Source organism: Pimephales promelas, chromosome 11 (genome assembly GCF_988280905.1).
Source record: "Pimephales promelas chromosome 11, fPimPro1.hap1.1, whole genome shotgun sequence".
NCBI lineage: Eukaryota > Metazoa > Chordata > Actinopteri > Cypriniformes > Leuciscidae > Pimephales > Pimephales promelas.
In genome coordinates this window covers 26,511,662-26,534,017 of record NC_142779.1, presented here as the reverse complement: position 1 = coordinate 26,534,017, position 22,356 = coordinate 26,511,662, and the positions used below count along the sequence as shown (strand labels likewise).

At 38.6% G+C, this 22,356-nt stretch overlaps 1 protein-coding gene across 4 annotated transcripts in view; it reads left to right on the top strand.

Moving 5' to 3' along the window:
• The window catches only part of prkceb (protein kinase C, epsilon b), a 142,817-nt gene that overhangs the window by 22,372 nt on the left and 98,089 nt on the right, over positions 1–22,356 (top strand). For all 4 annotated transcript variants that reach the window (XM_089117238.1, XM_089117237.1, XM_089117236.1 and 1 more), the window contains exon 2: positions 17,459–17,522. In XM_089117238.1, coding sequence (XP_088973364.1) covers positions 17,459–17,522 — 64 coding nt within the window. The remainder of the gene's footprint in view (positions 1–17,458; positions 17,523–22,356) is intronic.

Sequence of the window (22,356 nt, the reverse complement as noted above, 5' to 3'; positions counted from 1 at the left end):
TTTGTACCAGGACAATAAAGAGGGCTCAAATATTTTTTTAGTTATGAGAGTCTCAGTTTGCATTACATTATCAATGGTGTTTTAGGATGCCAAACAATTATTATAATAATGTAATAATGATTTATAATTATTCCTATGACGTACTGTAAAATCCATTTATAGCCTAAATGTGTAAATGAAAATGAGTATTTCAAAAGTATATTTTAACCTACATTACACTATAATATAGGAAAATTAAAATACTTTTGTCCTAATTTCTTCACTTGCAAGAAATAAGCCCTTGAGCTTTTATTTAGGAGAAAACACCAGATGATCGCGAGAGCAAAGTAATCACGCAGAACAAACTGGTTGCTATTCTAATGTCAGTTATTATAATGGCGCAACGCCATATGGTTTCAATTTTAGTTCGTTGGCAAAATATAACGCTAGAGACCTTAATGTTAGGTTTTACATTTTACATCTTTACATATCTGTGTTGGGAAAAGGGAGAAGAGAGAGTTCGGCAAGGCGGATTCGAACTCGCGTTCAGCAGCGCATCAAAAAGCTGCATTCAAACACTTCACGCCCTACGACCTACGCTACTGAGGCTATTCTATGACGGGTGTCGTTTTGCTGTAAAGACAGGCATTTAGTGCAAATATATGCTCCGTTATAAAAAATGTAAAAAAAAAAATTGTTTTCTTCCCTTAGCTTGGGCCATGGCGAACTTCCAATAAATACATTTTATCAGACCGGGCCGGCCCTCGCGGCCTCGTAACACTACCGGCCCACCGGGAAAACTCCCGACTCTCCCGATTGCCACTCCGCTACTGGTCATACATCATTAAACCATTTCTTCATCATTGCATATGCTTTCAAACAGATCTAGTGTTTACATGTCCGATCAAATGGATTTGAAAAGGTTTAAAACATCCCTTTATAATTCGAGTGAAATTTAAATCAGATTTGGCCAATTCCTTACGATTGTTGCAATTAATTTTTTTTTTATTCTGACTGTGCTACAAATCTTTTTACAAACCTATTATTAGGGTCCATTTAAAAACATGCAGCCATATGATTATATGAGCCACATTTGAAGCTGTTGTAAAAAAGCTGATATATAATTCAGTTTTGATGAAGTCTGGTTCTGGTATTTTGTCTGGGCCATTGTATCATGCTGGTGTCATGTGTATATCCCACAGCAGTGGACTAGTATTTATATCCTCTAAATGCCACTGCAATGATTGACAGGCAGTTCCAATATAAAAGCTGTCTGGATTGACAGGACCCTTTCTTAGCTTGGCCTTGTTTCCCCACGGGGCCCAACATAGGAGCGGACAGTAGTATCCTCCTGGTGGCCCTGGAGGAAACAGGGGTCGGGGTACTGCCGGGCCGGAGCTAAAAATACCAGCGGTGCGTTTGAGTCGCACGGTAGCCTGGGCTTCCTGTTTTCACTCTCCCGTATTTACTTCCCAGAGAGATGGAGGGACAGAGAGGAGGTGGTGGGGTGATGCTTTCAGTGATATCAAGACACACATGCTCACTTATTGATTTTGATTCCCACAGAAAGAAAAAACTGAGAATATATTAAAATCACCAACAACAATTAGGATTCTAACTATGATAGAAAAACAGCAAATTCTTTGATAAGTCTGTATTGTGCCCTGGTGGCCTGTATACAGTAGCCAGTACAAATATCAAACTGGATTTACCATTTACACTAGATAGTGTTTCATTATGGCTAAAGGTACAGTTTAGGTGAGAAACATTGCTGTAGAATGTCTTTTTTTTTTATTTAAGCTGCTATACACGATTTAGAAGTTTTGCTAACTTGCGAACCACTAAGGCCAAAGTACTGTATAAGCATATGCCTACAGTCAAATAGCTGCATAGTTTTTCAACGTATAGCCATGCGTGATCACAGGTGCTCAACACATGCACGCTAGAAAGTCTCATGCTTGTGTCTGCACTATTTCTATCCAGAAGTTATGAGACATACATTTTTTGAACTAGAAATGCAGTTCTCTTAACCTCCTTACAGTTTGTCTAAGTGGCCATCTATTGTTGTCAGCAAAAAGATTTGCGCAGTATCAGTATCACATTGGTTGCCTGTTGACATTTTCGTTATCTTTTTCAGGGATTCTCAGAAGGTCATCATAGTTTCTGCCCTCAGTCATTGTGTTTCTCACAGGAGTGTTTCTTTCTTTCTTTTTGAAATGTAACAAAATTAGGCTTATAAACGTTATAAGCGTTATGTAACTTGCCATTGACGGAATTTTCCGGCTTTCTGTGTTTTCACTGTTACGTGATAGGAGGCGCTATTTTGCGTCTTCTAAAAAGAAGTAGGCTACTAGAGAATCTCCTGATCAAAACACAGACAAAAAGGAGCAGAAACAAGTAATAAAAATATTGCTTATGCACATTGTAGTTTTTGGTGAAAAGAATTTTTTTTAAATAATTTGTGACAGCTAATAACATGATGAGGGCTCAACAACAACATCAAAAATGCTTTAAAAAAATAGAAAAATATCCAATCCTGATGAAGTTCGAGTCATTCAAATACATTGATTTGCTTTTTAGTGGCTATTGTGATGTTTCAGTGCTTGAGTTTGACATGATGTGATTATTACCTGGCATGTGACACAAACCTCTTCTCTACATCTACAATTAGTTGCTTGATTGTTGATTCTGAGTCAGACAGACCAGCTGCAACCCAGCGATGTGATAAGAGGGAGGAACACATTTTCTCATGTTCACATTCCTTAAATAACAAAATAATAAAAGTCTCTTCGGACTAAAAAGAAGAAAATTGGGAATGCTCAAGAGAAGTCCTTTTGTGAGTGCGGGTGTTTACACTCATATTGGTTCTAAAGGCAGCGTCTAATTGAAACAGATGGACAAGAGGTTGTAGGTCAAAAGCATGACTCGAGTTTACACTCATGTGATGTCTGTCTTCGTTTGCTCTTTAAGTAAATTAATGTTAATGTAATAGTGTCTTGAAGGGATGCAGTGTAAGAATGGGCATTGATGCCTGACGCTCTTTCAACATTTAAATTGTGCTATTTGAACAGTGTTGAAGAGTCACAAGAAAGCATCCCAGGAATGCTTTTAAGTTTAGGTCTCTGATTTGAAATAGGGCTGTCGCCACTTGAAATATCTGCTAATGCACATACCAAAGCTTGTAAACATGTTAACACACGTACACACTGGCACATAAACCTCATGTGACAATAAATATTCTTGTGTAGAAAATAACTTGTGAATGGGTAAATTATATTCTTGGGTAAATCTCACAAAAACATTCAGGCCACATTTAACCCCCCAAAAAGTAATTACTGTATATTATACATACATAAAATAATATCAGTTTTGATTTTCATGACATTTGAGCTTTTATTCTTAATAATGTATTACTGTAATACTGTATGACTACCATAATAGTTGAATTTAATTTACAGTAAATGTGTAATTTTTGGACATTTTTACACTTGTAAACATTTTGATTTAAATTGTTTAGTATACTATGTATATATATATATATATATATATATATATATATATATATAATGAAGGATTAAAAATTAAATTGTGTTGAAAATAATGTCATGATGCAAATGATTTTATCTGGTCTTAATACAAAACAGGCTTATTTTTAAAGCAATAAATAATTTAAATTTTGACCATAAAAAAAATCACAATATGTACACATTCATTATCAAATGAAATCGGCTTTGTTAATGTTTCTTGTCCTCTCACATTGACTGTTACTAATTATTACATTGCATGAATCACGTAAATTATAAGCCTATTTTTAATTAAAAATGGCGAAATTAGAAAACTGGATCGGTTTGCCTGATTATTTTTGTCGGTTGCTTAACATTTATATCCTTAAACAGCTGTATGTTTAGTCTAGCTATCTCACACTTTATAATCGTTTACTGAAGCGTTGGACTGGAATTTGCACTAACTCAGCAGTAGAGGTGTAACAGTATATTGTGCCACAATATATCGCAATACAAAAATGCAACAGTACATACCGTGGATAGTGACAATATTTATTGTGGATAATTCCTCCAAAATAAAAATTACTGTGTGAGAAAAAAAAAAAATCAAGTTTTCAGAGTTTTAGTGTCTACATTAAACTATTACAGTATATATTATGTTGATTATAATGTATAATAACGTAATGGGGGACTCTTTGTGGGTCCTGATACTGCCAAATGGCTGATGTTACCTGACATTTAATTTAAATATATCTAGTCAGTGACAGAGTGCAAGCATATTCATCTAAAATAATTCTGTATTTTCAGCTTCAGAATCCCGAATATTTTTATTGTGGTGTCATCATTGTCCTTGGGTTACAAGCAACCAGTCCAATTCATTTAAACCCACAATGTAATATCAAATTTAGCAATTTAATCAACAGTACATTTTTTGTTTACCTTTTACCATATGTCTTGGAGTATCGCAATAATATCGTATCGTGAGTTCAGTATCGTGATATGTATCGAATCGTGACACGAGGGTATTGTTACACCCTTACTCAGCAGCTTCTGTGATCATAAAGCCTGCCCACATTGATCAAAGTAGAGTTAATACTATATCAGGATATTTGTGTTTTAATCATTAGCCTATACTTGTATTTAAAGTTTGTATTTAAAGTTTGTTCTAGTTGCTTTATGTCATTGTGTGCTTCATTGCAGCTCACCCGTAGTTCTTCCTTGACAAAATAAGAGCGGAGACGACGTGGAACTGTCAAATTATCAGTGTGTTTGTCCAACTTCTGGCTCACCCTGTTGTGAGTTTTGGATGGGACTACAAGTTTGCACTGTTTTCATTATACCTGGAAAAATCCATTACTATTCTACATCAGGAGTAGTTGCATGACTTGCAAATTTGTGATTTGAAATCAGCCATCTCTAAAAAGATATTTATGACACGTTATATATACTATTACATGAGTAATAGTAGTTTGCAGAAAAGAATCCCCCTACTACAACCCAGATATTTTCTCTATTCTTGAGGAGGAAATTAACTATTTTAAAACCTTGGGAAACGTATTGATCTGTGGGGACTTGAACACTCGAACAGGGGACAGAAATGACAGCCTGACACTATGGACACCCAGGGAGACAAACACTTACGTGGAAGCACCTGCATCCCCCTCCCTAAGTGTCCTGCTAGAAAGAGTTTTGACAAGCTTAACGGTATACAGCTTTTACAACTATGCCGTACACTAGGTCTGTACAGGCTACGAAGGGACTCGCTGGGTCACTACACTTACAGCTCAGCTCTTGGCAGTTGTACGGTAGTAGTTTGCATGGGCATGATTATAAACACAAAGCAGCTGTAAAAGTAGAGTTCACCTAATCTTTGTGATGATGTCAAATGTCCCCGACAACCTCTTTTGTCCCATTTAGAAACTGTTAACTAACAAAACAAAACTAAAAATCTCAAGTGGGATATCATTCATGTATTTAATGTCAGAATAAAATGTGAAAATATCTCGAGCCGTCGATCAACACAGACCTTATTGTAGGCACTTTACCAAAAATCCTATTGAACCTATTGACTTCAGGACGACAGAACCGGAAGTAATCATTCTTTTACAGGATTTTCCCTACAAAATTATGTCATCCCAGCAGCACTAGTGTAATGAATTGACATTTTGTGCCATTTATCATATTATTATTGTCTTTTTATATATTATTTATTTTATTTTAATTTTCCAATGGTAGATGGCAAGTTATATGGCTCATAATGAGGTTTATCTTGTGGGCAAGACTAGACCAAGTGCAAATGAACAATCTTTATGGGCACCTGCACAAATTTCAGTGTCCATCTGAGAAAATTCCTAATGCGCATTAATAAATATGGGGATTTTTCAAAAGTGGTACATGAGGCAACCTTAATAACGCAGCACTTATGCTGACTTCACATCCTTTTCAGAAGATCTCACTTTTGTAATGTGCTTTCAAGCAATTTTGGTCGGAACAAAATGAATCTGTTGGGAAATGACAATCTCTTACTCTAATGGAACAAAATGAAGAGAAAAATACGTGCAATCAATGATTTATCTTGGTATTTTATCATTTCTGAGCTGCGTCACACAGTTATCGGAAATGTTTTCAGTAGCACAGGTTTATAAACTGCGCAGTCCAACTCGGAAAGTTAAGAGCCTCAGGACTCAAAGAAAATAGGCTACTTTTTAACACGGTAAACATGGCTTTCATGTGCGTTCATCTCTTAACTACAATCGATCATAACTTGGCAGCATTAAACCTGTTTATTACCCAATTGAAACTCAAATATTTCAGCCGTTCTTATGATCGATGCTAAAGGCCCTGAAACAAACACTGTGGACATTTAACTGCTGCATAATGCGTTTCGTATTTAGAGACTTGAAAATGAAAATATTTAGTTATCGCAGGGATATTATTTCTCTCTGTCCAGGTTTATGTGTATGTTTGTGTTTCAGTGGAGTCTCAATTAGCTTGAGGGATCTGGTGTGCGTCACCCCTCATATGAACACAAGCAGCTAAACACACTGTCATCCGAGAGATAAAACACAACATGCCCCTGTGTTCTGCCTGGACAGCTGTCCTCTTTCACCTGCACTTGCTTTCTCTCTTTTCATCTTTCATTATTCCCCATGTTCTTTCCTCACAATCACATCAACACAACAGTAAGGGTGTGCAATTTTGAGGACAATTCTATTTCAATATTTTGTTGATAATCATAATTAAGAGAATATTTTGTCATTGGCACCTTCAGATAGGACTGCTGTGGACAGCTGACTCCAAAAGCTTTAAATATCTTTCTGTGTGGTTTGTTCACAAGTTTAAATAGATTTTTATCGTTTATGCGCATTTCGGCCAATTCTTTTTTTAACCTGATTAAATGCATGCGTTTTTTTTAATGTCAGATTCTTACTCTTAATCAATAAATTAAATTAGAACTAAAAGACACTATAGTGCTGTTACCAATCAAATTAAACCCGTAATGAAAAAATCTCTTAGCAATGCAGAGGTGGCATAGAAACTGCCACTTTAGATCTTTTGATCTATGACATACTCTGTTTAACCTACAGGTAAAGTTACATTTCAGATTTATGTTTTAAACATTGTTTTGAAAAATTAATATAAATATGAAACTAAAACTGCCAGTAGGTGGCAGCAAGTCACTCTTAATGAGTGAGTCATTGGTTGTGTCCAAAATCTTGATAGGTACTATACATTATGAAGTGTGTGCAGTATTAATGTAATCTGGACATTCGCCATGTTGCGTCGCTTCACTGACATTGACAAAACATTGACGTTGACATTGACGTATGCCAATCTCGCCAGAACTATTGTACGGGTACTTTAATGAGTACTATTAATTCGGACATACTTCATTTGTCACTTACTGTTTTTCACCTACTATATAGTAGGAAAGTATGCGATTTCGGATGCAACCATTGAGTCACACATTCATCCGATTCGTTGAAACGGCTGATTCATTCATGATCAGTTGCATACCGTGGGGTCCCAGTCAGGGCCTTCAGTAACGATCATCACAACACACACACGCACACACCCGAACGCGTACATGCTAGAGATAGAAACGACGCCTATTTTTCACGCGACACGCAAGCATGTTTGAAGCGTTTCCAGGCAAAATAGAATAGGTTGTTATAAGTTGTTTATATGTTATTTATTTTGTACACGAATACATATTTATAAATTTCATTTTGATGGTTGAAAGTCTAGGTTTTGACATAAATTCAGATAGGCCTACAAATATAATTTATAAATAAATAAATAAATAAATAATTATCAATTTTCGAATTTTGTCCTGTCAATACAGAACAAAGTATTCGTCAATTTTGCTGTCAATAGTGCTGACAGTGTCTTTATCAGTAGGCTTTATATTTATGCTTAACATTAGTGTAGTCACCTATGAAATAACCTAGCAGCAGCGCCGCGTCAGACACGTTTCTGGTGTGCAAAGACACAGAAAACGCGACACAGCTGACACGCAACATAAACGCCACGCTCACACCACGCAGCCAGTGTGTCACCGGCCTAACACTCATTCATTACTTGTAAATAAAATACATCCTCCGTTCATTTCTGATGAAACGTTCAATGACCTCCTCATGCAGTTGTGCGTCCTGCTTAGGATGAATGAGCAGTTGTGTTTGTCCAGTTGTATACCTTTTGATGCGCTTGAAAACGGAGAAAGATCGCTCAACTGATGCGGTGACTGGTGATGCTTTTGACATTGGTCAGCATTATATACTTTAACTATAACATTATAAATACTTCCCTTTTAAGTGTGATATTTATTTTTGAATATGAGGGCTCAGAGAACTGGAGGGAGGAGGTTGAGTCTGAAACATGGTCAGAGGTTGTGTGTCTAGGGTCGAGGCCAAAGTGACCGTTCCTCCAGCTGTCTCTATATATTAATGTTTGACAGAGATGAAATAAACACCCTCTTTGTTTCTATGTTGTCCGTTATCAGTCCACACACACACACACACACACACACACACACACACACCCAACTGTGTAATACCTTTTCAAAAAGAATGTGCATTATTTTATTGAATATACACTTATAGTGTACTTCAAATATTACAAGTATATATAGTTTTTTTTTTAACTGTACTTGCGGATAATATAATATTACTGAAATAAAGACCAATTAATTATACTTAAAGAGAGCACACTTTCTTGACTTAAAACAACACAAACACTGGACTTTTTATTAATAATTAAGTTTTACCTTAAAGTACAATCAAGTCATTATGTTTTAAAGGTGCTATATGTCACTTTTCTTCTAAAATGAATCCTTTTTTTATTGCCTATGTGTGAAGGGGTTTTGCTTATACTTCCATAGCATCGTATCCATCGGATGTGACATGCTTGCGCGCTCCCGAGCCTCTCTCCTTTTATACAGTCTATGCGACGGCACTGCAGCGAACGACATGAGTCTGATAACACCAAAAAGCGCCTGCCTCCAGCACGACACACACTCCAACACAAACCCCACATAAATATAAAAAACAAAACAAAACAAAAATGTATCTGCTGAAGTTCGTCAGGTCAAACGTGAATCGGATCGAAAACAAGGATCAACGTCAGCAGAGCGTTTGAATTATGGAGAGACCTTTGCTATTTTTATTGTGATAAATTACAAGTTTTCAGATATGCTGAAATAATGGTAAACTTTAATGAAATAACAAGGTAAACTACAGCTTATGAGTCATGAAATGAATACAAAAAACTGTTCCAGGACAACAAAAAATTGGTGCTTTAGGATGTAACTTTTATTTTATGTACTAAATCTACTGTCTAATGTCACTCATCCCATTACAATCATATTGTTTATTAGACACGTTCAGTACAGTAATGTTACTTCGTATCTTTTGTTGTGCTTTTTAAGAAAGTACACTTATTTTGATGTGTTGACTAAAATACTAAATCAAATGCAAAGTACTTCATTATCATTTTAACTGTTATTATGTCAATATTACATTTAAAATGTACATATTCTAAATAATTTCACATAGATTTCAATGCGTTACATGAAAATTTGAGTAGAAATAGAAAAAAAATTAAAGCATGTTTTAGTTTTACCATAAATGCTTGCCAGTAACATTCAGCTGTATACTTTAACCATATTTCAAAATCATTTGTACGTATTTCTAAAATTACATATAAGACTTTTGCAGCTGTTTGACCACATGTGACCACATGAGCGTTTACACTACGAAAGCAATGCGGTCAATGCGTTTTCGACTACCTCTGGAAGTGTTCGAAAGTAGACAAGCTCAAAATGTTTTAGACCCTGTTTACACCTGTATTTAGAGTTGTCTACTTTTGAGCCGATTGACCAAAATGCATCTTAATACATTTGTAAACAGCCTAAGTAGGTCAAACAAGTCTCATTACAATAAAAAGTACATTTTGAGATCTCTTGACTTTTGCATGCCGACTTTGGTATCTTCGCAAATCTGAACACAATCTGAAGTGCGTCTGCCACTCTTGAGAAAACATATGAGGTTAGGTCATTCCAGAGAAGCAGGAGATTTAAGAAAAAGTCTCAATTTGCTCTCTTTTCATTCACTTTGCTGTCATGGAGAAATTATTTTGCTGTCAATGAGAGACAAAGAGATTTTTAAGAGGATATGTACGTAGTAAACATATTGTGTGGCCGTGTGGAGACAGATGAGATGAAAGTGCCTGCATTGAATCCAGCTGAGCAATTTCATTTTGGTGAGGATGTTTGCATGTGTCACTGAGTGTCAAAAATAAGCTGATAGAAATGTTTACATTTGTATATGTGGCGAGCAGGACGAGGTCAAGGGACGTGAGAGAACGATGCGAGGCCGGTGGCGTGATTTAGTGATCAACGACACCCGGAGAGAAGCACCGGTCTCGCGCCATTCTCTCACGTCCCTCAACCTTGTCCTACTTGCCACAGTATACTAAAAAATATTTACTGTATATGTAATAAGGCAACATCTGGATGGTGTTAAACACACATGTCACGTCTCCACCTCACACAGTTCCTCTGCCAATAGGACAGTATGGAGTTGAACACCCAATGCAAATGGGTGTTCTCACCTTAAATTACTCACCCTCATGTTGTTCCAACCCCATAAGACTTTCCTTCATCGTTGAACACAAATTAAGATATTTTTGATTAAATCTGAGAGAGTCTCACTCCTCCATAGGCTTCTGTTATAATTGAAACCTTCTGGTCCAGAAAGTTAGTAAAAACATTGTTAAAATACTCCAAGTGTCCAATATACCAATAGTCTAATAGTGTCCAATAGTCGTCGCTCGATAAACTTAAGGTTGAGCCACTTTAGTCACTTGGACTATTTTAACAATGTTTTTAGAAACTGTCTGGGCCGGCAGGTTTCAGTTACAATGCAATAAACATTCATTAAACAACAGAAGATGACCCAAATGTATATAACTGATAACAAAATCTATTAAGCAAAACTTACGTATTTATTTAAAGGAAATAGCTTCAAATGTAAAGTGTAGGGAATTCTGAAGTTGCAGGAAATTCTGGGAATAGTTTACAGTTTTTTAATGTGGTGTACTAGAATGTGCTTTTTATGCTTAATTTTTTAAAAAATAAATATTTTTACATATATTTTACCTTATTACTGAACCTCTCTCCCCTAACTTGCTCAATGCTTCGTTAGTTCCAAGGGGGTAATCCATCGACCAGAAGTTGAAGCCTCGCGGGAGCTGCCATCTTGTAGCAGAACTTCACTTGCGTTAGCATTTCCATTGACTCCCATTCATTTTGGCATCACTTTGACAGCGAATAACTTTACATCTGAGGCGTTTGAAGACCCCATTTGTCCTTTATTTATTTATAAAGAAACACGACAATGTATAAAATGCTCCACTTCCTTGTAGCTTATGTTATGGCCCCGTAGAAGCAGTTTTTTGTAAAAGTAGGCTAACGATTGCATCATACCCATGCGACTCTCTGTCGCACAGTAGAGAGAATACCGTATGGACAGGAGGAGAAGCTCGCAGGCAATCGGGGAAACGTGAAGGCAAAATGACAAAATAATGAATCAGAATACCTAGCAAAAGTTTCTCCTGCTCCTAGCTCATGGACAGCTCCTACTTAAACTCCCCGCCTCTGCATGTTTAGGAAGGGAATGATTCAGATTTCTCATGCCACAGCCACTAGAAGACAGACGGGATGCTCTCGTCACATCTACTGTACGTCGTCAAGCTCTGTTTTAGTCTGCGCGTCAGGAACGGAAGTGCTAAAAAATAGCCAAAAACGGGCTTCACTTGTCTCCAATGAGACGGTCCATTTCTTATACTGTCTATGGTTAGTTCCTGTTTCAAGGAAGCCCTTCGTTCTGAAATACATTGGTTTAGCTGGCCCAGTGTGTTGTGGTTGGCACCGCATGTTCGGTAAATGTCACACCCTTTACCATAACCGCAAATTTTATCTGCTCAGATGTAAATATTAAGGATGGCGTCAACCAACCTCTAAACCAGAGGATCGCCAGAACGGATTTCATGCACAGATTTTGCACACCGATATCAGTTGATCTAATCACTTATTCCTCTCATGCATCCAAAAAAGTCAACATTGAATCTTATTTATGATCAAGCGTATATTTCTTGACCTGCATTTATGGAATGTGCAGATGTCCCATTTCCTCAGCAGCACACTAAAGAGTGATCTGAAGACAAATATTTAGGTTTTCACCCTTGTGTATATGCTTGCACATAGCTTGCACATAGACACATGTGTGCAAAACATATATACACACAATATTTCCAGACTTAAGCATTCACTTATTCTCCTTTCCTGATTCAACTAGCTGCTATATTTATTGTGTCGTCACACCTGCAAGACAAAAAGCATTCAGAGATCAGCTTTAGCATGACATCACAGGAAGTGGGAGGCAGGGAGAAGGTCACAAGGTCATTTTGGGATAACAAACTATTCTAAAGGCCAGTAAATCACTGCATCATGGATGTTCTAGAGGGCGTCCAATATGGATTTTGTAAAATCCTGATTCATTCATCCTTTATCATGCAAGGAGTGAAGAAACCCCACGGTAGCCTTAGGGCGTTCAAAGGCAAGTTATGCTTTGTAAAATTAATGTTTGATTTGAATATTCACTAATTCTGCAAACAGCTTTTGGGTAGTTGATATGAAATACTTTTGGGAAGCAGAAATTACCTTCAGGGTGATATTATCTACTATTATACACTTACAATGACTAAAAACAATTTGATGATTTGTGTTATATGGTTTTTATGTTCTCATATTAAGGGGGCATTTACACGACAACGTTTTCAACTAAAACCATTCTTTACCAATCAGCTTTCAACAGCATTTCTCAGGAATCGCTTACTCAACATTAAATGCATTTCACAACACAGGGTTATTTGAAAATAGACCAGTGAAGACAAATAGATTGCTAAAAATGCTGTTTGAAATCTAGAATTTATTTTCTTTTGTAGTTCCAGTGCTGAACAAAAGTAACTACTTTGATTAAAATCTTGATGTTGATTAAAACAAGTTATTATGCATATGTTATTATACAAGTTATGGATATCATCTACTCTTGTACCAAAGTAGAGTGGAAGGGCTTATTTACTTTTATATTTAGTTAGCAGATGAAAAGATTGATATTGCCTGTCCTTCCCAATTGGAGGAGAACCATACCATACATCCATTAAATTCAAAATTGTAACAATGTAACAATATAGTTAAACAAATCATACACCACAAAATTTGGTCACACAATTTTCACTAAAATATTTTATTATTTTTCAGTTTTGTGAACATTTGTGAGTGATGGTGCAAATGAATAATAAAATTAGTAGTTTGAATCAATTCATCAAAACAAGTTTATTTACATTTCATGAGATATACTGTATATATATATATATATATATATATATATATATATATATACATTCTTAAAGAAATTCAGCAAGAATATATTAAATTGATTAGAAGTGACAGTAAAGACATAATACTGTACAAAAGATTTCTATTTCAGATGCTGTTCTTTTAAACATTTTCCACAAAAATGTAAAGCAGAACAACTTTTCAACATTAATAATAAGAAATGTTTCTTGAGCAGCACATCAGTATATTAGACTGATTTCTGAAGCATCATATGACACTAAAGACTGGAAAATTCTGTAAATGCCATCACTGTCACTATTGGTGGCTGTACTAAATCACACGAAGAAGGATACGACACTATTATTAATTCAACGATCTAAAATACACAGCAGAGAGAAAGTAACAATCACATAAAGATGACACGGAACAATAAACAGAGGAAACTGAAGACTTAGGGCCCTATCTTGCACCCGGCGCAAATTTGTACACTAACGCATGGATAATTCCTATTTTGCACCCGTGCAAAGTGGGCTTTTCCCTCCTCAGACGCACATTGGCAATCTAGGAAATTAACTTGCACTCCCTGGGCGGGTCGGCGCAAAAAGGAGGCGTGTTTCGGTGCAAACATTCCATAGTGCTATTTTGCAGTTCCAGAAAACAATTCCGCCACTGACCAGAAAAACTTAGTGTAAAGTCAGTGGTGTTATGAGGGTGACTGATGAACCCAATAGCTGACAGCAACTGATTCAAAAAGGGGTTTATTTAAGGACAAAAACAGAAAGCAAAACCCATGATGGGGCAAAACAAGACAGGGTAGAACACACTAGACTATGGCTATAAACTAAGACAGGAACAAACTCTTCTTGTAGAAAAGACTCTCAACAGGTTACTCACGGATTGATACAAACACAAAGTATGACCATGTCAAACAATGAACCGACACAGGACAGCAAACACAAGGGGATTAAATAGGGAATACTAATGACGAGGACAGGTGAAACTGACTTGACAATAATGACAAGAAGAGGATAACAAGGGGTCGGGGACACAAACGAGACAACACAAGCACATGGCCCAAACAGGCCATGCACTTGTACACAAAACATGGGTCTGTCATGATCCTGCCACAAGATCAAGAAAAATCTAAGACATGATGGCAGAATCATGACAGAACCCCCACCTTAAGGAGCGGCTTCCAGACGCTCCTCAAGGAGACATCAAACACGGAACAAGATCGACTGAGACGAAGACAAGAACCAACAATACATAACAAATAACAATAAGGGCATACAAAAATAAACAATGAAAGGATTGGGGTGAAACATCAAAAACATCATACAGGGCAGAGGGGGTGGAGGAAACACAATGTTCAGGAAGTGTACCAGAGTTTGTGAGGGATGGTTCAGGGTGGGTCGATGTGCAAGGGATCTTAGGTCCATGGGATGAGGACTGGGGACGAGGACTCTGGGCTGGCTTGGACAGAGACACACAAGGAGAAGACGAGGTCTCGCGGAGACTGGGACAAACGGGGAAACAGACCGGGGCTTAGTAGTGACAGGGGTGGCCGAGGAAACACACTAGGGTGCTGCATTAACAGCAGCAACAGTCTCAGACACAGTGGAAACAGAGTATGACGAAACAGGACTCCTGACGGGGGACAAGGCAGGTGAAGGCGCGGGACACAAGACAGGAGGTGAAACAGACGATTGTGGAGCTGGAACAGGGACCGAGATCAGGGAAGACGATCCAGAATCGACACTTCTCACTTCAAATTCAGTTGAGGCGTCAAAGGTAGCTGACTGGGGATCTGAGCCCTTGGCAGCTGGCCTGGGATCAGCATTTACGGCAACTGGCTTAGGACCAGCGCTCACTGAGGTTGGACTGCGATCACACCTCTCAGCAGATGACTTGAGAACAGTGCTCTGTGCAACAGGCTTGGGATCAGCGAAGAGCGAAGACTGCAGCTGGCTTGGGATCGGTATAGCAGACTTGGGATCAGCGCTCACGGTTACTGGACTGGGATCGACGCTCTTCGGAGCATTTGAAACAGGGACTGGGGACAAGACAGGACTGACTGGGACATCAAGAATTCTGGTCAGACGAGATTAATATTCGGACAGGGTTCTGGCAGCGATGATGACTGGCATCTCCTGATGAGCCGAAACGGACTGTATAACAGCCTTTGCAGCAGAATCGGCCACTGCTCTCTCTTCTGCAGGCATGACAGAAGACTCAGAGACGACATTCACAGTACAAGTCTCTGGAATGGATCTCCCCAACGCCGACTGGGAAAAGGCACTTTCTGCAGCAGGTTGAAGAACTGTGTCTCCTGTTGCAACGACCGGAGCCGCGCTTACAGCAGCGGGGCCAGGAACAGCACTTCTGACTTCAGCAGTGGGTTGGAGAGCCATCGCGGGCTCAGGAGGGGGTAGAGACGGAGAACCAGAAGGTCCCCTCCTCCTCTTCTTCCTCCTGGGTCTCGGAGCGGAGACGGTTCCCAGACTAGTGGGAGAGGGAGGTGTAGTAGGAACCGTTACAGGAACTGGGAAACTCACAGCAGGCGAGGAGGATTCCGGGCAGGAAGACTCCGATGCTGACTCCCATGACGGGTGCCTTCCACGCTTACCATGAAGACTGATGGACGTGGAAGGTGTCTCAGGAGTCACGGCGAGACTGGGTTGGTCCCCAAGTGTAGCAACGGCTAACAGACGACCCTCAGGCATCACAGGAAGTGTAGCGGAAAATGAAGACCTTGTAGCACCCCGCAGCTCCCTCCGTGACAGACTGTCCACCATACTGTGGAACGGGCGGCTGACCAGTCTTTCTCGTTCAGCGAGAGGGGGATGATCGTTTAGACCCACGATGAGGTAGCTCTTGACCAAGCCGTCTGGCAATAAAAACCTCCCTTCTTCCACGACCTGGGCATACTTCCTTAGGGTCAACCTACCCTGAGGAGGGAAGGAAGCTTGCCTTCATGGGCGTCGGCGATAGTCGACTGCCACCATCATTCGGAGTCTGACAGCTGCTGAGTAGAGAAATCAGGCGCAATCAATGAGAAATCAATGCAAACTAAACAGACTATAACATTATCCTGATAAATTGCATTTTAATAAAAATGCATAATAAATTGCATTTTAATTTGCATTCTAAATAAATTGCATTTTAAAATATATTACAATACTGTAGAAATCAATTATTTTGAATTGTTATAATATTTCACAGTATTACTTTTTTGCTGTATTTTGATCAAATAAATGGCTTGGTGAGCATAAGCAACTTCTTAAAAAAAAGAAAAAAAAATTGCTGACCCCAAACATTTTGAACTGTGTAATAGATGTGTATTCTGCCTGCTAACAAACAGTTTTGTCTCATGAAATCTATTTCGCCATGATAATGAATATTTAAGAATCTCAGCTATTTCACTTTTTATACTAGCGTTTTTTTTTTTTTTGTATTGGGAGTGTGAATTTTGCGTGTATGTGCGCTTGCAGCAGGTTTTTTTCTTCTTTGCACTGGTGCATCCTGTGTAAAACCTGTGTTGACTGCACTAACATGATACGGCTCGCCTCTAACCCAACTCCCACACACATCCTCACTGTCTCTCTCTCTCTTTCTCTCTCTCACTTTACTCTCATAGCATGTACAAATCTCTCCACTCATCCCCACATCCTCCCTCCATTTCCTGCTTTAATCTGGTTTTGATGGAACAGCCGTTATGCTGTCATTAGCTGCTGAGAGGAGAACTGGGCCTAATATCAGTCATTTCAGCATCAGCACAACCCTCACAGGGCTCATGTTCACTTAGACACCGTGCTGTTTCCTCTGCTGGTGCCACATATTCAGCATTTATTCGGGTAATCCTGAGCATGTGTGGTTGTTTATTTCCATTAGTATCATTACTGATAAGTAAGGCTTTCTCAGGTTGTGTGCAAATCTAATGAAGCATGAAATCACTGACACTAATTTATTGTATGTATATTATTATTTTTGTGATAAATTCCTATTTTTTATCTATTTGTAAGTGTTGCTTATCAAATGCTGCTGAAACATAATGTTCTTTTCTGGATGGTCCTTACAGATAGACTTGGAGCCAGAGGGGAAGGTCTTTGTCATTATCGACTTGTCCGGATCATCGAGTGAAGGTAAGACATCCTTGCAAACTTTCTGTGATTGCACTACCTGTCATTTAAAGACTGCTTGAATCATGTCCCTGTTAACCATTATACCTAATACAAGATTTATTATAAACACAGACGTCCTATGCTGTCTGACACAGTGAATACTCACTGGATGTTTGAAATGAAAATAGACATACTCAGTGTATGGCATCAGGCCTTCAAGATTCATTTATTTTTAAATAAAATGAACACAATGAACAAAGCTGAAAATGGCATAGTTCTGTTAACATATGCCATTGTTTGAAATGCAGACTTCTGCTGAGTCTGTGCAGCTGCTCTTTCTGGAAAACATATGAAGAGTTGCAACTTTGTGATCGTAATGTTGCCTCCAGTGTAACTGGATTTAAAAAACAAAAAAAAACAAACACTTTTGTGTGATCATTGGACCCAGATCCAGTGTGGCATTTATTCCACCCAGATAACCTTCCAGATGTGCCTCTATCACGAACACTTGCTTTGGCCCAAATCCTATCATACCCCTGCCTTCCCTGGATACACATCAGAGATGGCCCACATCAAGAGCTCCTTCATCCTCTCGGCTCAACTCCTGCTCCTGGAGGCAGAACATGTGATCACTTGCCTCTCACACTGATCTAGATGCTGCATATCAAACATCTCCTCATGTCTACACAGACCTTGTGTCTGCACCATCAGTGGTGGAATGGCAGAGTTTGCAAAACTGTTAGCCAGGAATTTCTCCAGGAATAGTCATACGAAGAGAGGCAAGCAATTGTCATGTTTTGGAAAGGCATATGTTGTATTTTGAATGGTTATCCCTGAGAAAAGATGCAACCAATCATCTTAGCTAGCAAAACCCAAGAGGTTTAATAAAATGGGAAAGAGTTAACCCATGTCAGTGCCTGTAGCTCGGGTGTTACGCAAGTGGCACAATATGTTAACAAAGCTAAACATGGTTAAATTAAAAATTTCCTTTAATTTTTTTTTTATTAGCATTCGGTTACCAAGCCAAATGCTTTAGCCCAAAGTATACTTTGTTTTTTACTTGTACTCTTTAAGTTTTACAATGTAAATTTCATTATCAGCAGTATTTGCATACTGTACTGTACATGCACAGATCAGTTTTTCTAACCACACATACTCTGTACTCTCAGATTGCACATGCACCTTGAATTTGTCCACAAAGTAGCAATACTGTCCAAATCCTTTGTTTCACAGTTGAAAAAGAAATGGAAGAGAGTCCTGTTGAAATATCCAGCATTATTGGTCACCACTATAAGTTATGTTTTGCATGCTGAGCCTACTATGGGATGCTGGTTATTGGTTTTCTGGTCCCCAGCAAGGGAAGCGTGAGTGCTGGTGGACCAGCTACACCAGACTGATTTTGCTTGAGTTCAACATGACTATGCTCTGGTCCAGCAGTTAGACCAGCACTATACCAGCTCAAACCAACATAAACTAGCCTGGACCAACATGGAGTTCATGTTGGTTTATTCTTGATTTTTTTTAGCCAGGATGGAACAACAAAAACAAACTATTAGAGAGCAAAACAATAGACTTGAACTTTCATAAGCGCATGTGTGAGGGGGTTAAGATATGCACAAAACTCTAGTTTGAACGAGAATTGACTCTTTACATCACATATTTTGGAGAGAAATGGCGCAAACACTGGAAAAAAATTTAACTTAAGCATGTGCCAAATGTTATCAAATGCGTACAACATGCACTTCAGGGTTCAGCTGTCAACGTTGCAGTCTCCAGTCGTCTCTTCCTCTGTGCCTTCCTTTTCTTTTTACCATGAAACAATGGCCTGGGGGTAAACTGTAGCCCAGACCAGTGTTGCCATCTTGTGGAACAATTAATTGCAAAAAAAATCACTGCACAATGTGGTACACTTGGCAAATGGTTAGAAACAATGGCCATGTATGTTTGTACTATACAGATGAAGAAATTATGCTAGTGTATGCATACAAATGAAGTGTACTTTGAGCCTTAGCTGCAACTTTGCATTAGTTGCATCTTTTAAGGAACAGGTAAAAAAAAGTGTGTGTTGTTTCTGTCACTCTCATTCTGTTTCAGAATGTTTTAATTGGATACTTATTCATTTTACTGGAAAACAGTCTACGTGACTCATATTTCATTGCATTTAATCGATGTTTGCATCAGGAAGTGCATACTTAACATTTCGTTTTCATGAAAGTTGGAGGATGACTCATCAAAGAGTGGTAGAGAAGATGTGTTTATCAGCAGTTGCAGAACTGGAGCTCATTTTTCTCAGAGTCTGGTCTGATGTTAAAGATATTGATGTACAACCACAATAGATATTGAAGAAGAGACATAAAACATGAATTTCCTGGTTATTAATAGGCCTTTGAAGTGTGTTGTGCATCATACAGTACATTTTGCAGATGCCAATCTGTTTTGCAAACTGCCATTCTGCAGTTGACTGGTGTAAATCTGATCTGTGCTTGCGTCAACTAACTCCATATTGGCATTGGTTCTTCCGATCAGATGGACAGGCGGCTTTGACTAATTTCGGGTTTTGTCCCTTATGGTTTGGGTTGTTTAAAATTGATCTCAAGGCATCCTTCATGCTCAGCACTGTACTGAAGTGAACAAAAGTTTACATGGTCTGTCCATTCCCAGAGTCTTTTTACAGTGTGACAGTAGAGGGACCTGGGAGTCTGGTACTCACCTCAAAAACCCACAGGCTTTGAGCAGATTTGTCATAACATTGGTGCGTTGAGACAAACTTGCATGACTTTCTTGCAGCCCAATTTTTGTGTCCATGAAGCAGATGGTGCGCGTACAAAACTGCATGTGCAAGTGACTTGAAAACACGTTTGAAAACACCGTCCACCAGAAATGTCTCAACATTTTTCATTGTCACCTAGCTATACATCTTAGTCAAGCACAAGATAAAATAAAATGTTTGACCGATGAGCTGAAGTTTGCATTTTCCAGCCAAGTGACCAGGTAATGGTACTTTTGCCAGTTGTGGGCTCGCCATTTCAGGCTGTTTTTGTGGGTCCAAATACTGTTGTTATGTTGTTGATTGAGACACCAGATCGTAAAAAGTTGATCTAAAGTCGTAAAAAATCGTAAACACTCTCACGCACACGCATCAAACCTTGAACGCTGAAAACCTTGTACTTGATATACGTCAGTTGCGCGAGAGACTTCAGAGCAGAGGTTCGGAGTCGGAGCCAACTGATGTATGTTTGAAAGTTTGGATGACAATCGAGGTAAGCGGATAATACAATGGTGTACCTTGTCACTAGTGACGTAGCCTTGCCTTATCAGTCTGCGTGCCGAGAGTACAGCCTTCAACTGGTTGCAAACGTTGTCTGACGTGGGATATGTGGGCTAGCTAATTGTTCAATAAAAATAGGCTCATGGTACAAATTACGTTTTGGCAAATCGGGCAATTGGCCCAAATCGGGCAATTGGCCCAAAGGTTGTGCAGATTTTGTTGAGCCTGCCACACTCAAATGTGGATGCTGAGCGAACCTTTTAATTTATTATCAAGACTGACCCCAGACAGACTGTCTCTTGATGGCACCCTGTGATGGGAAGTTCGGATCATTTTACTGAATCGCTTGTTCGATCTCGTTCATTAAAATGAACAAATCTTTTTTCCAGACAACACAGAACTATGAGAATTTTTTATTCCAAATTCAGCATTGTTAGCAATTTTAGACATTGCTGCGGAGACTGAATTTGACCCTGACGATTGTGTTTTACTGGTACTTTTTACGAAACTCTTTTTTGTTATGTATCTACCTAGTCAGCAAATTTTTAAATGTCTGTTTTGCCAAAATGATTTCATGTAATGTTACATGAGGAGCTGCTACTTCAGTGTAATCATGTGCTTAAATGTTTGTGCTAAAAATGTGATATGGCCATGCACCTTTTTGACCACTGCCCAAAACCACTGAAAGTGGTCTGAGTGATCGGAACACAGAATGTTCTGTTTTCTTTTATCTGTGTTTAGCATCAAGTTTCTTCTAATCCTCGAACACTACGTTTTAAACTCTGGTGCATAAGTTGTCATGCTGTGTTTATGCTACGGACATGAATGATGCCTAATATTACAATATGCTGCTTGTTGAGAAGCAATCCGGCATGTGATTTTTTCCCCAGTGGACCATAAGATAGGAACCCTAGCCATATCTAAAGACCTGAATAAAAAAAAGATCTTTGAAAACACAAGCAATCTGTGCGTTCTGTTTTCTCCTCCAAAAACACAGGCTTTCTTTTCCTTGGAACTGTAATTGGGAGAAATGCCTCTTCGGTTCTGATTGGAGTTCTTTGTGTGTGTCTCGAAGGGTCGTTATACCTTATAATAAATGATTTGATGAAGACTTTATTAAGCCAGATGCCAGGTGAAGGAGGTAACCTTTTTAATCTGCATGTTCAGAAAACTTCAAATGCTTTTGGACAAGTGGAACGGATCTTCAGTAACTGTGTGGAGTGTTTGTGAATGTTTTTGTCAAACAAAGCAAGTGTGAACATGTAAAACCCCTCTCTTGGTATATTTGCTTTTTTTGTGGAAGTGGCTTGCCAGTGTTTGAATGTACATACATGCTATTTGTTGTGGTTTTATACATGTTATTTTGTTGCCGACATGTTATTTCAGTGGTTTTCAGTTTGTGGGTCATGGCCCAAAAATGCTTTACAACTTTCCATTCTAATAGGGTCACAGACAGGGAAAAACAAAGCTAAATGCATATGATAAAATGGAACTAACCCTATAATCATGGAGAGTTAAGTAAAAAAAAAATAAGAAAAACGGTCACACTTAGCTTAGGGTCAAACTCTCACAATTAACTATGACTTT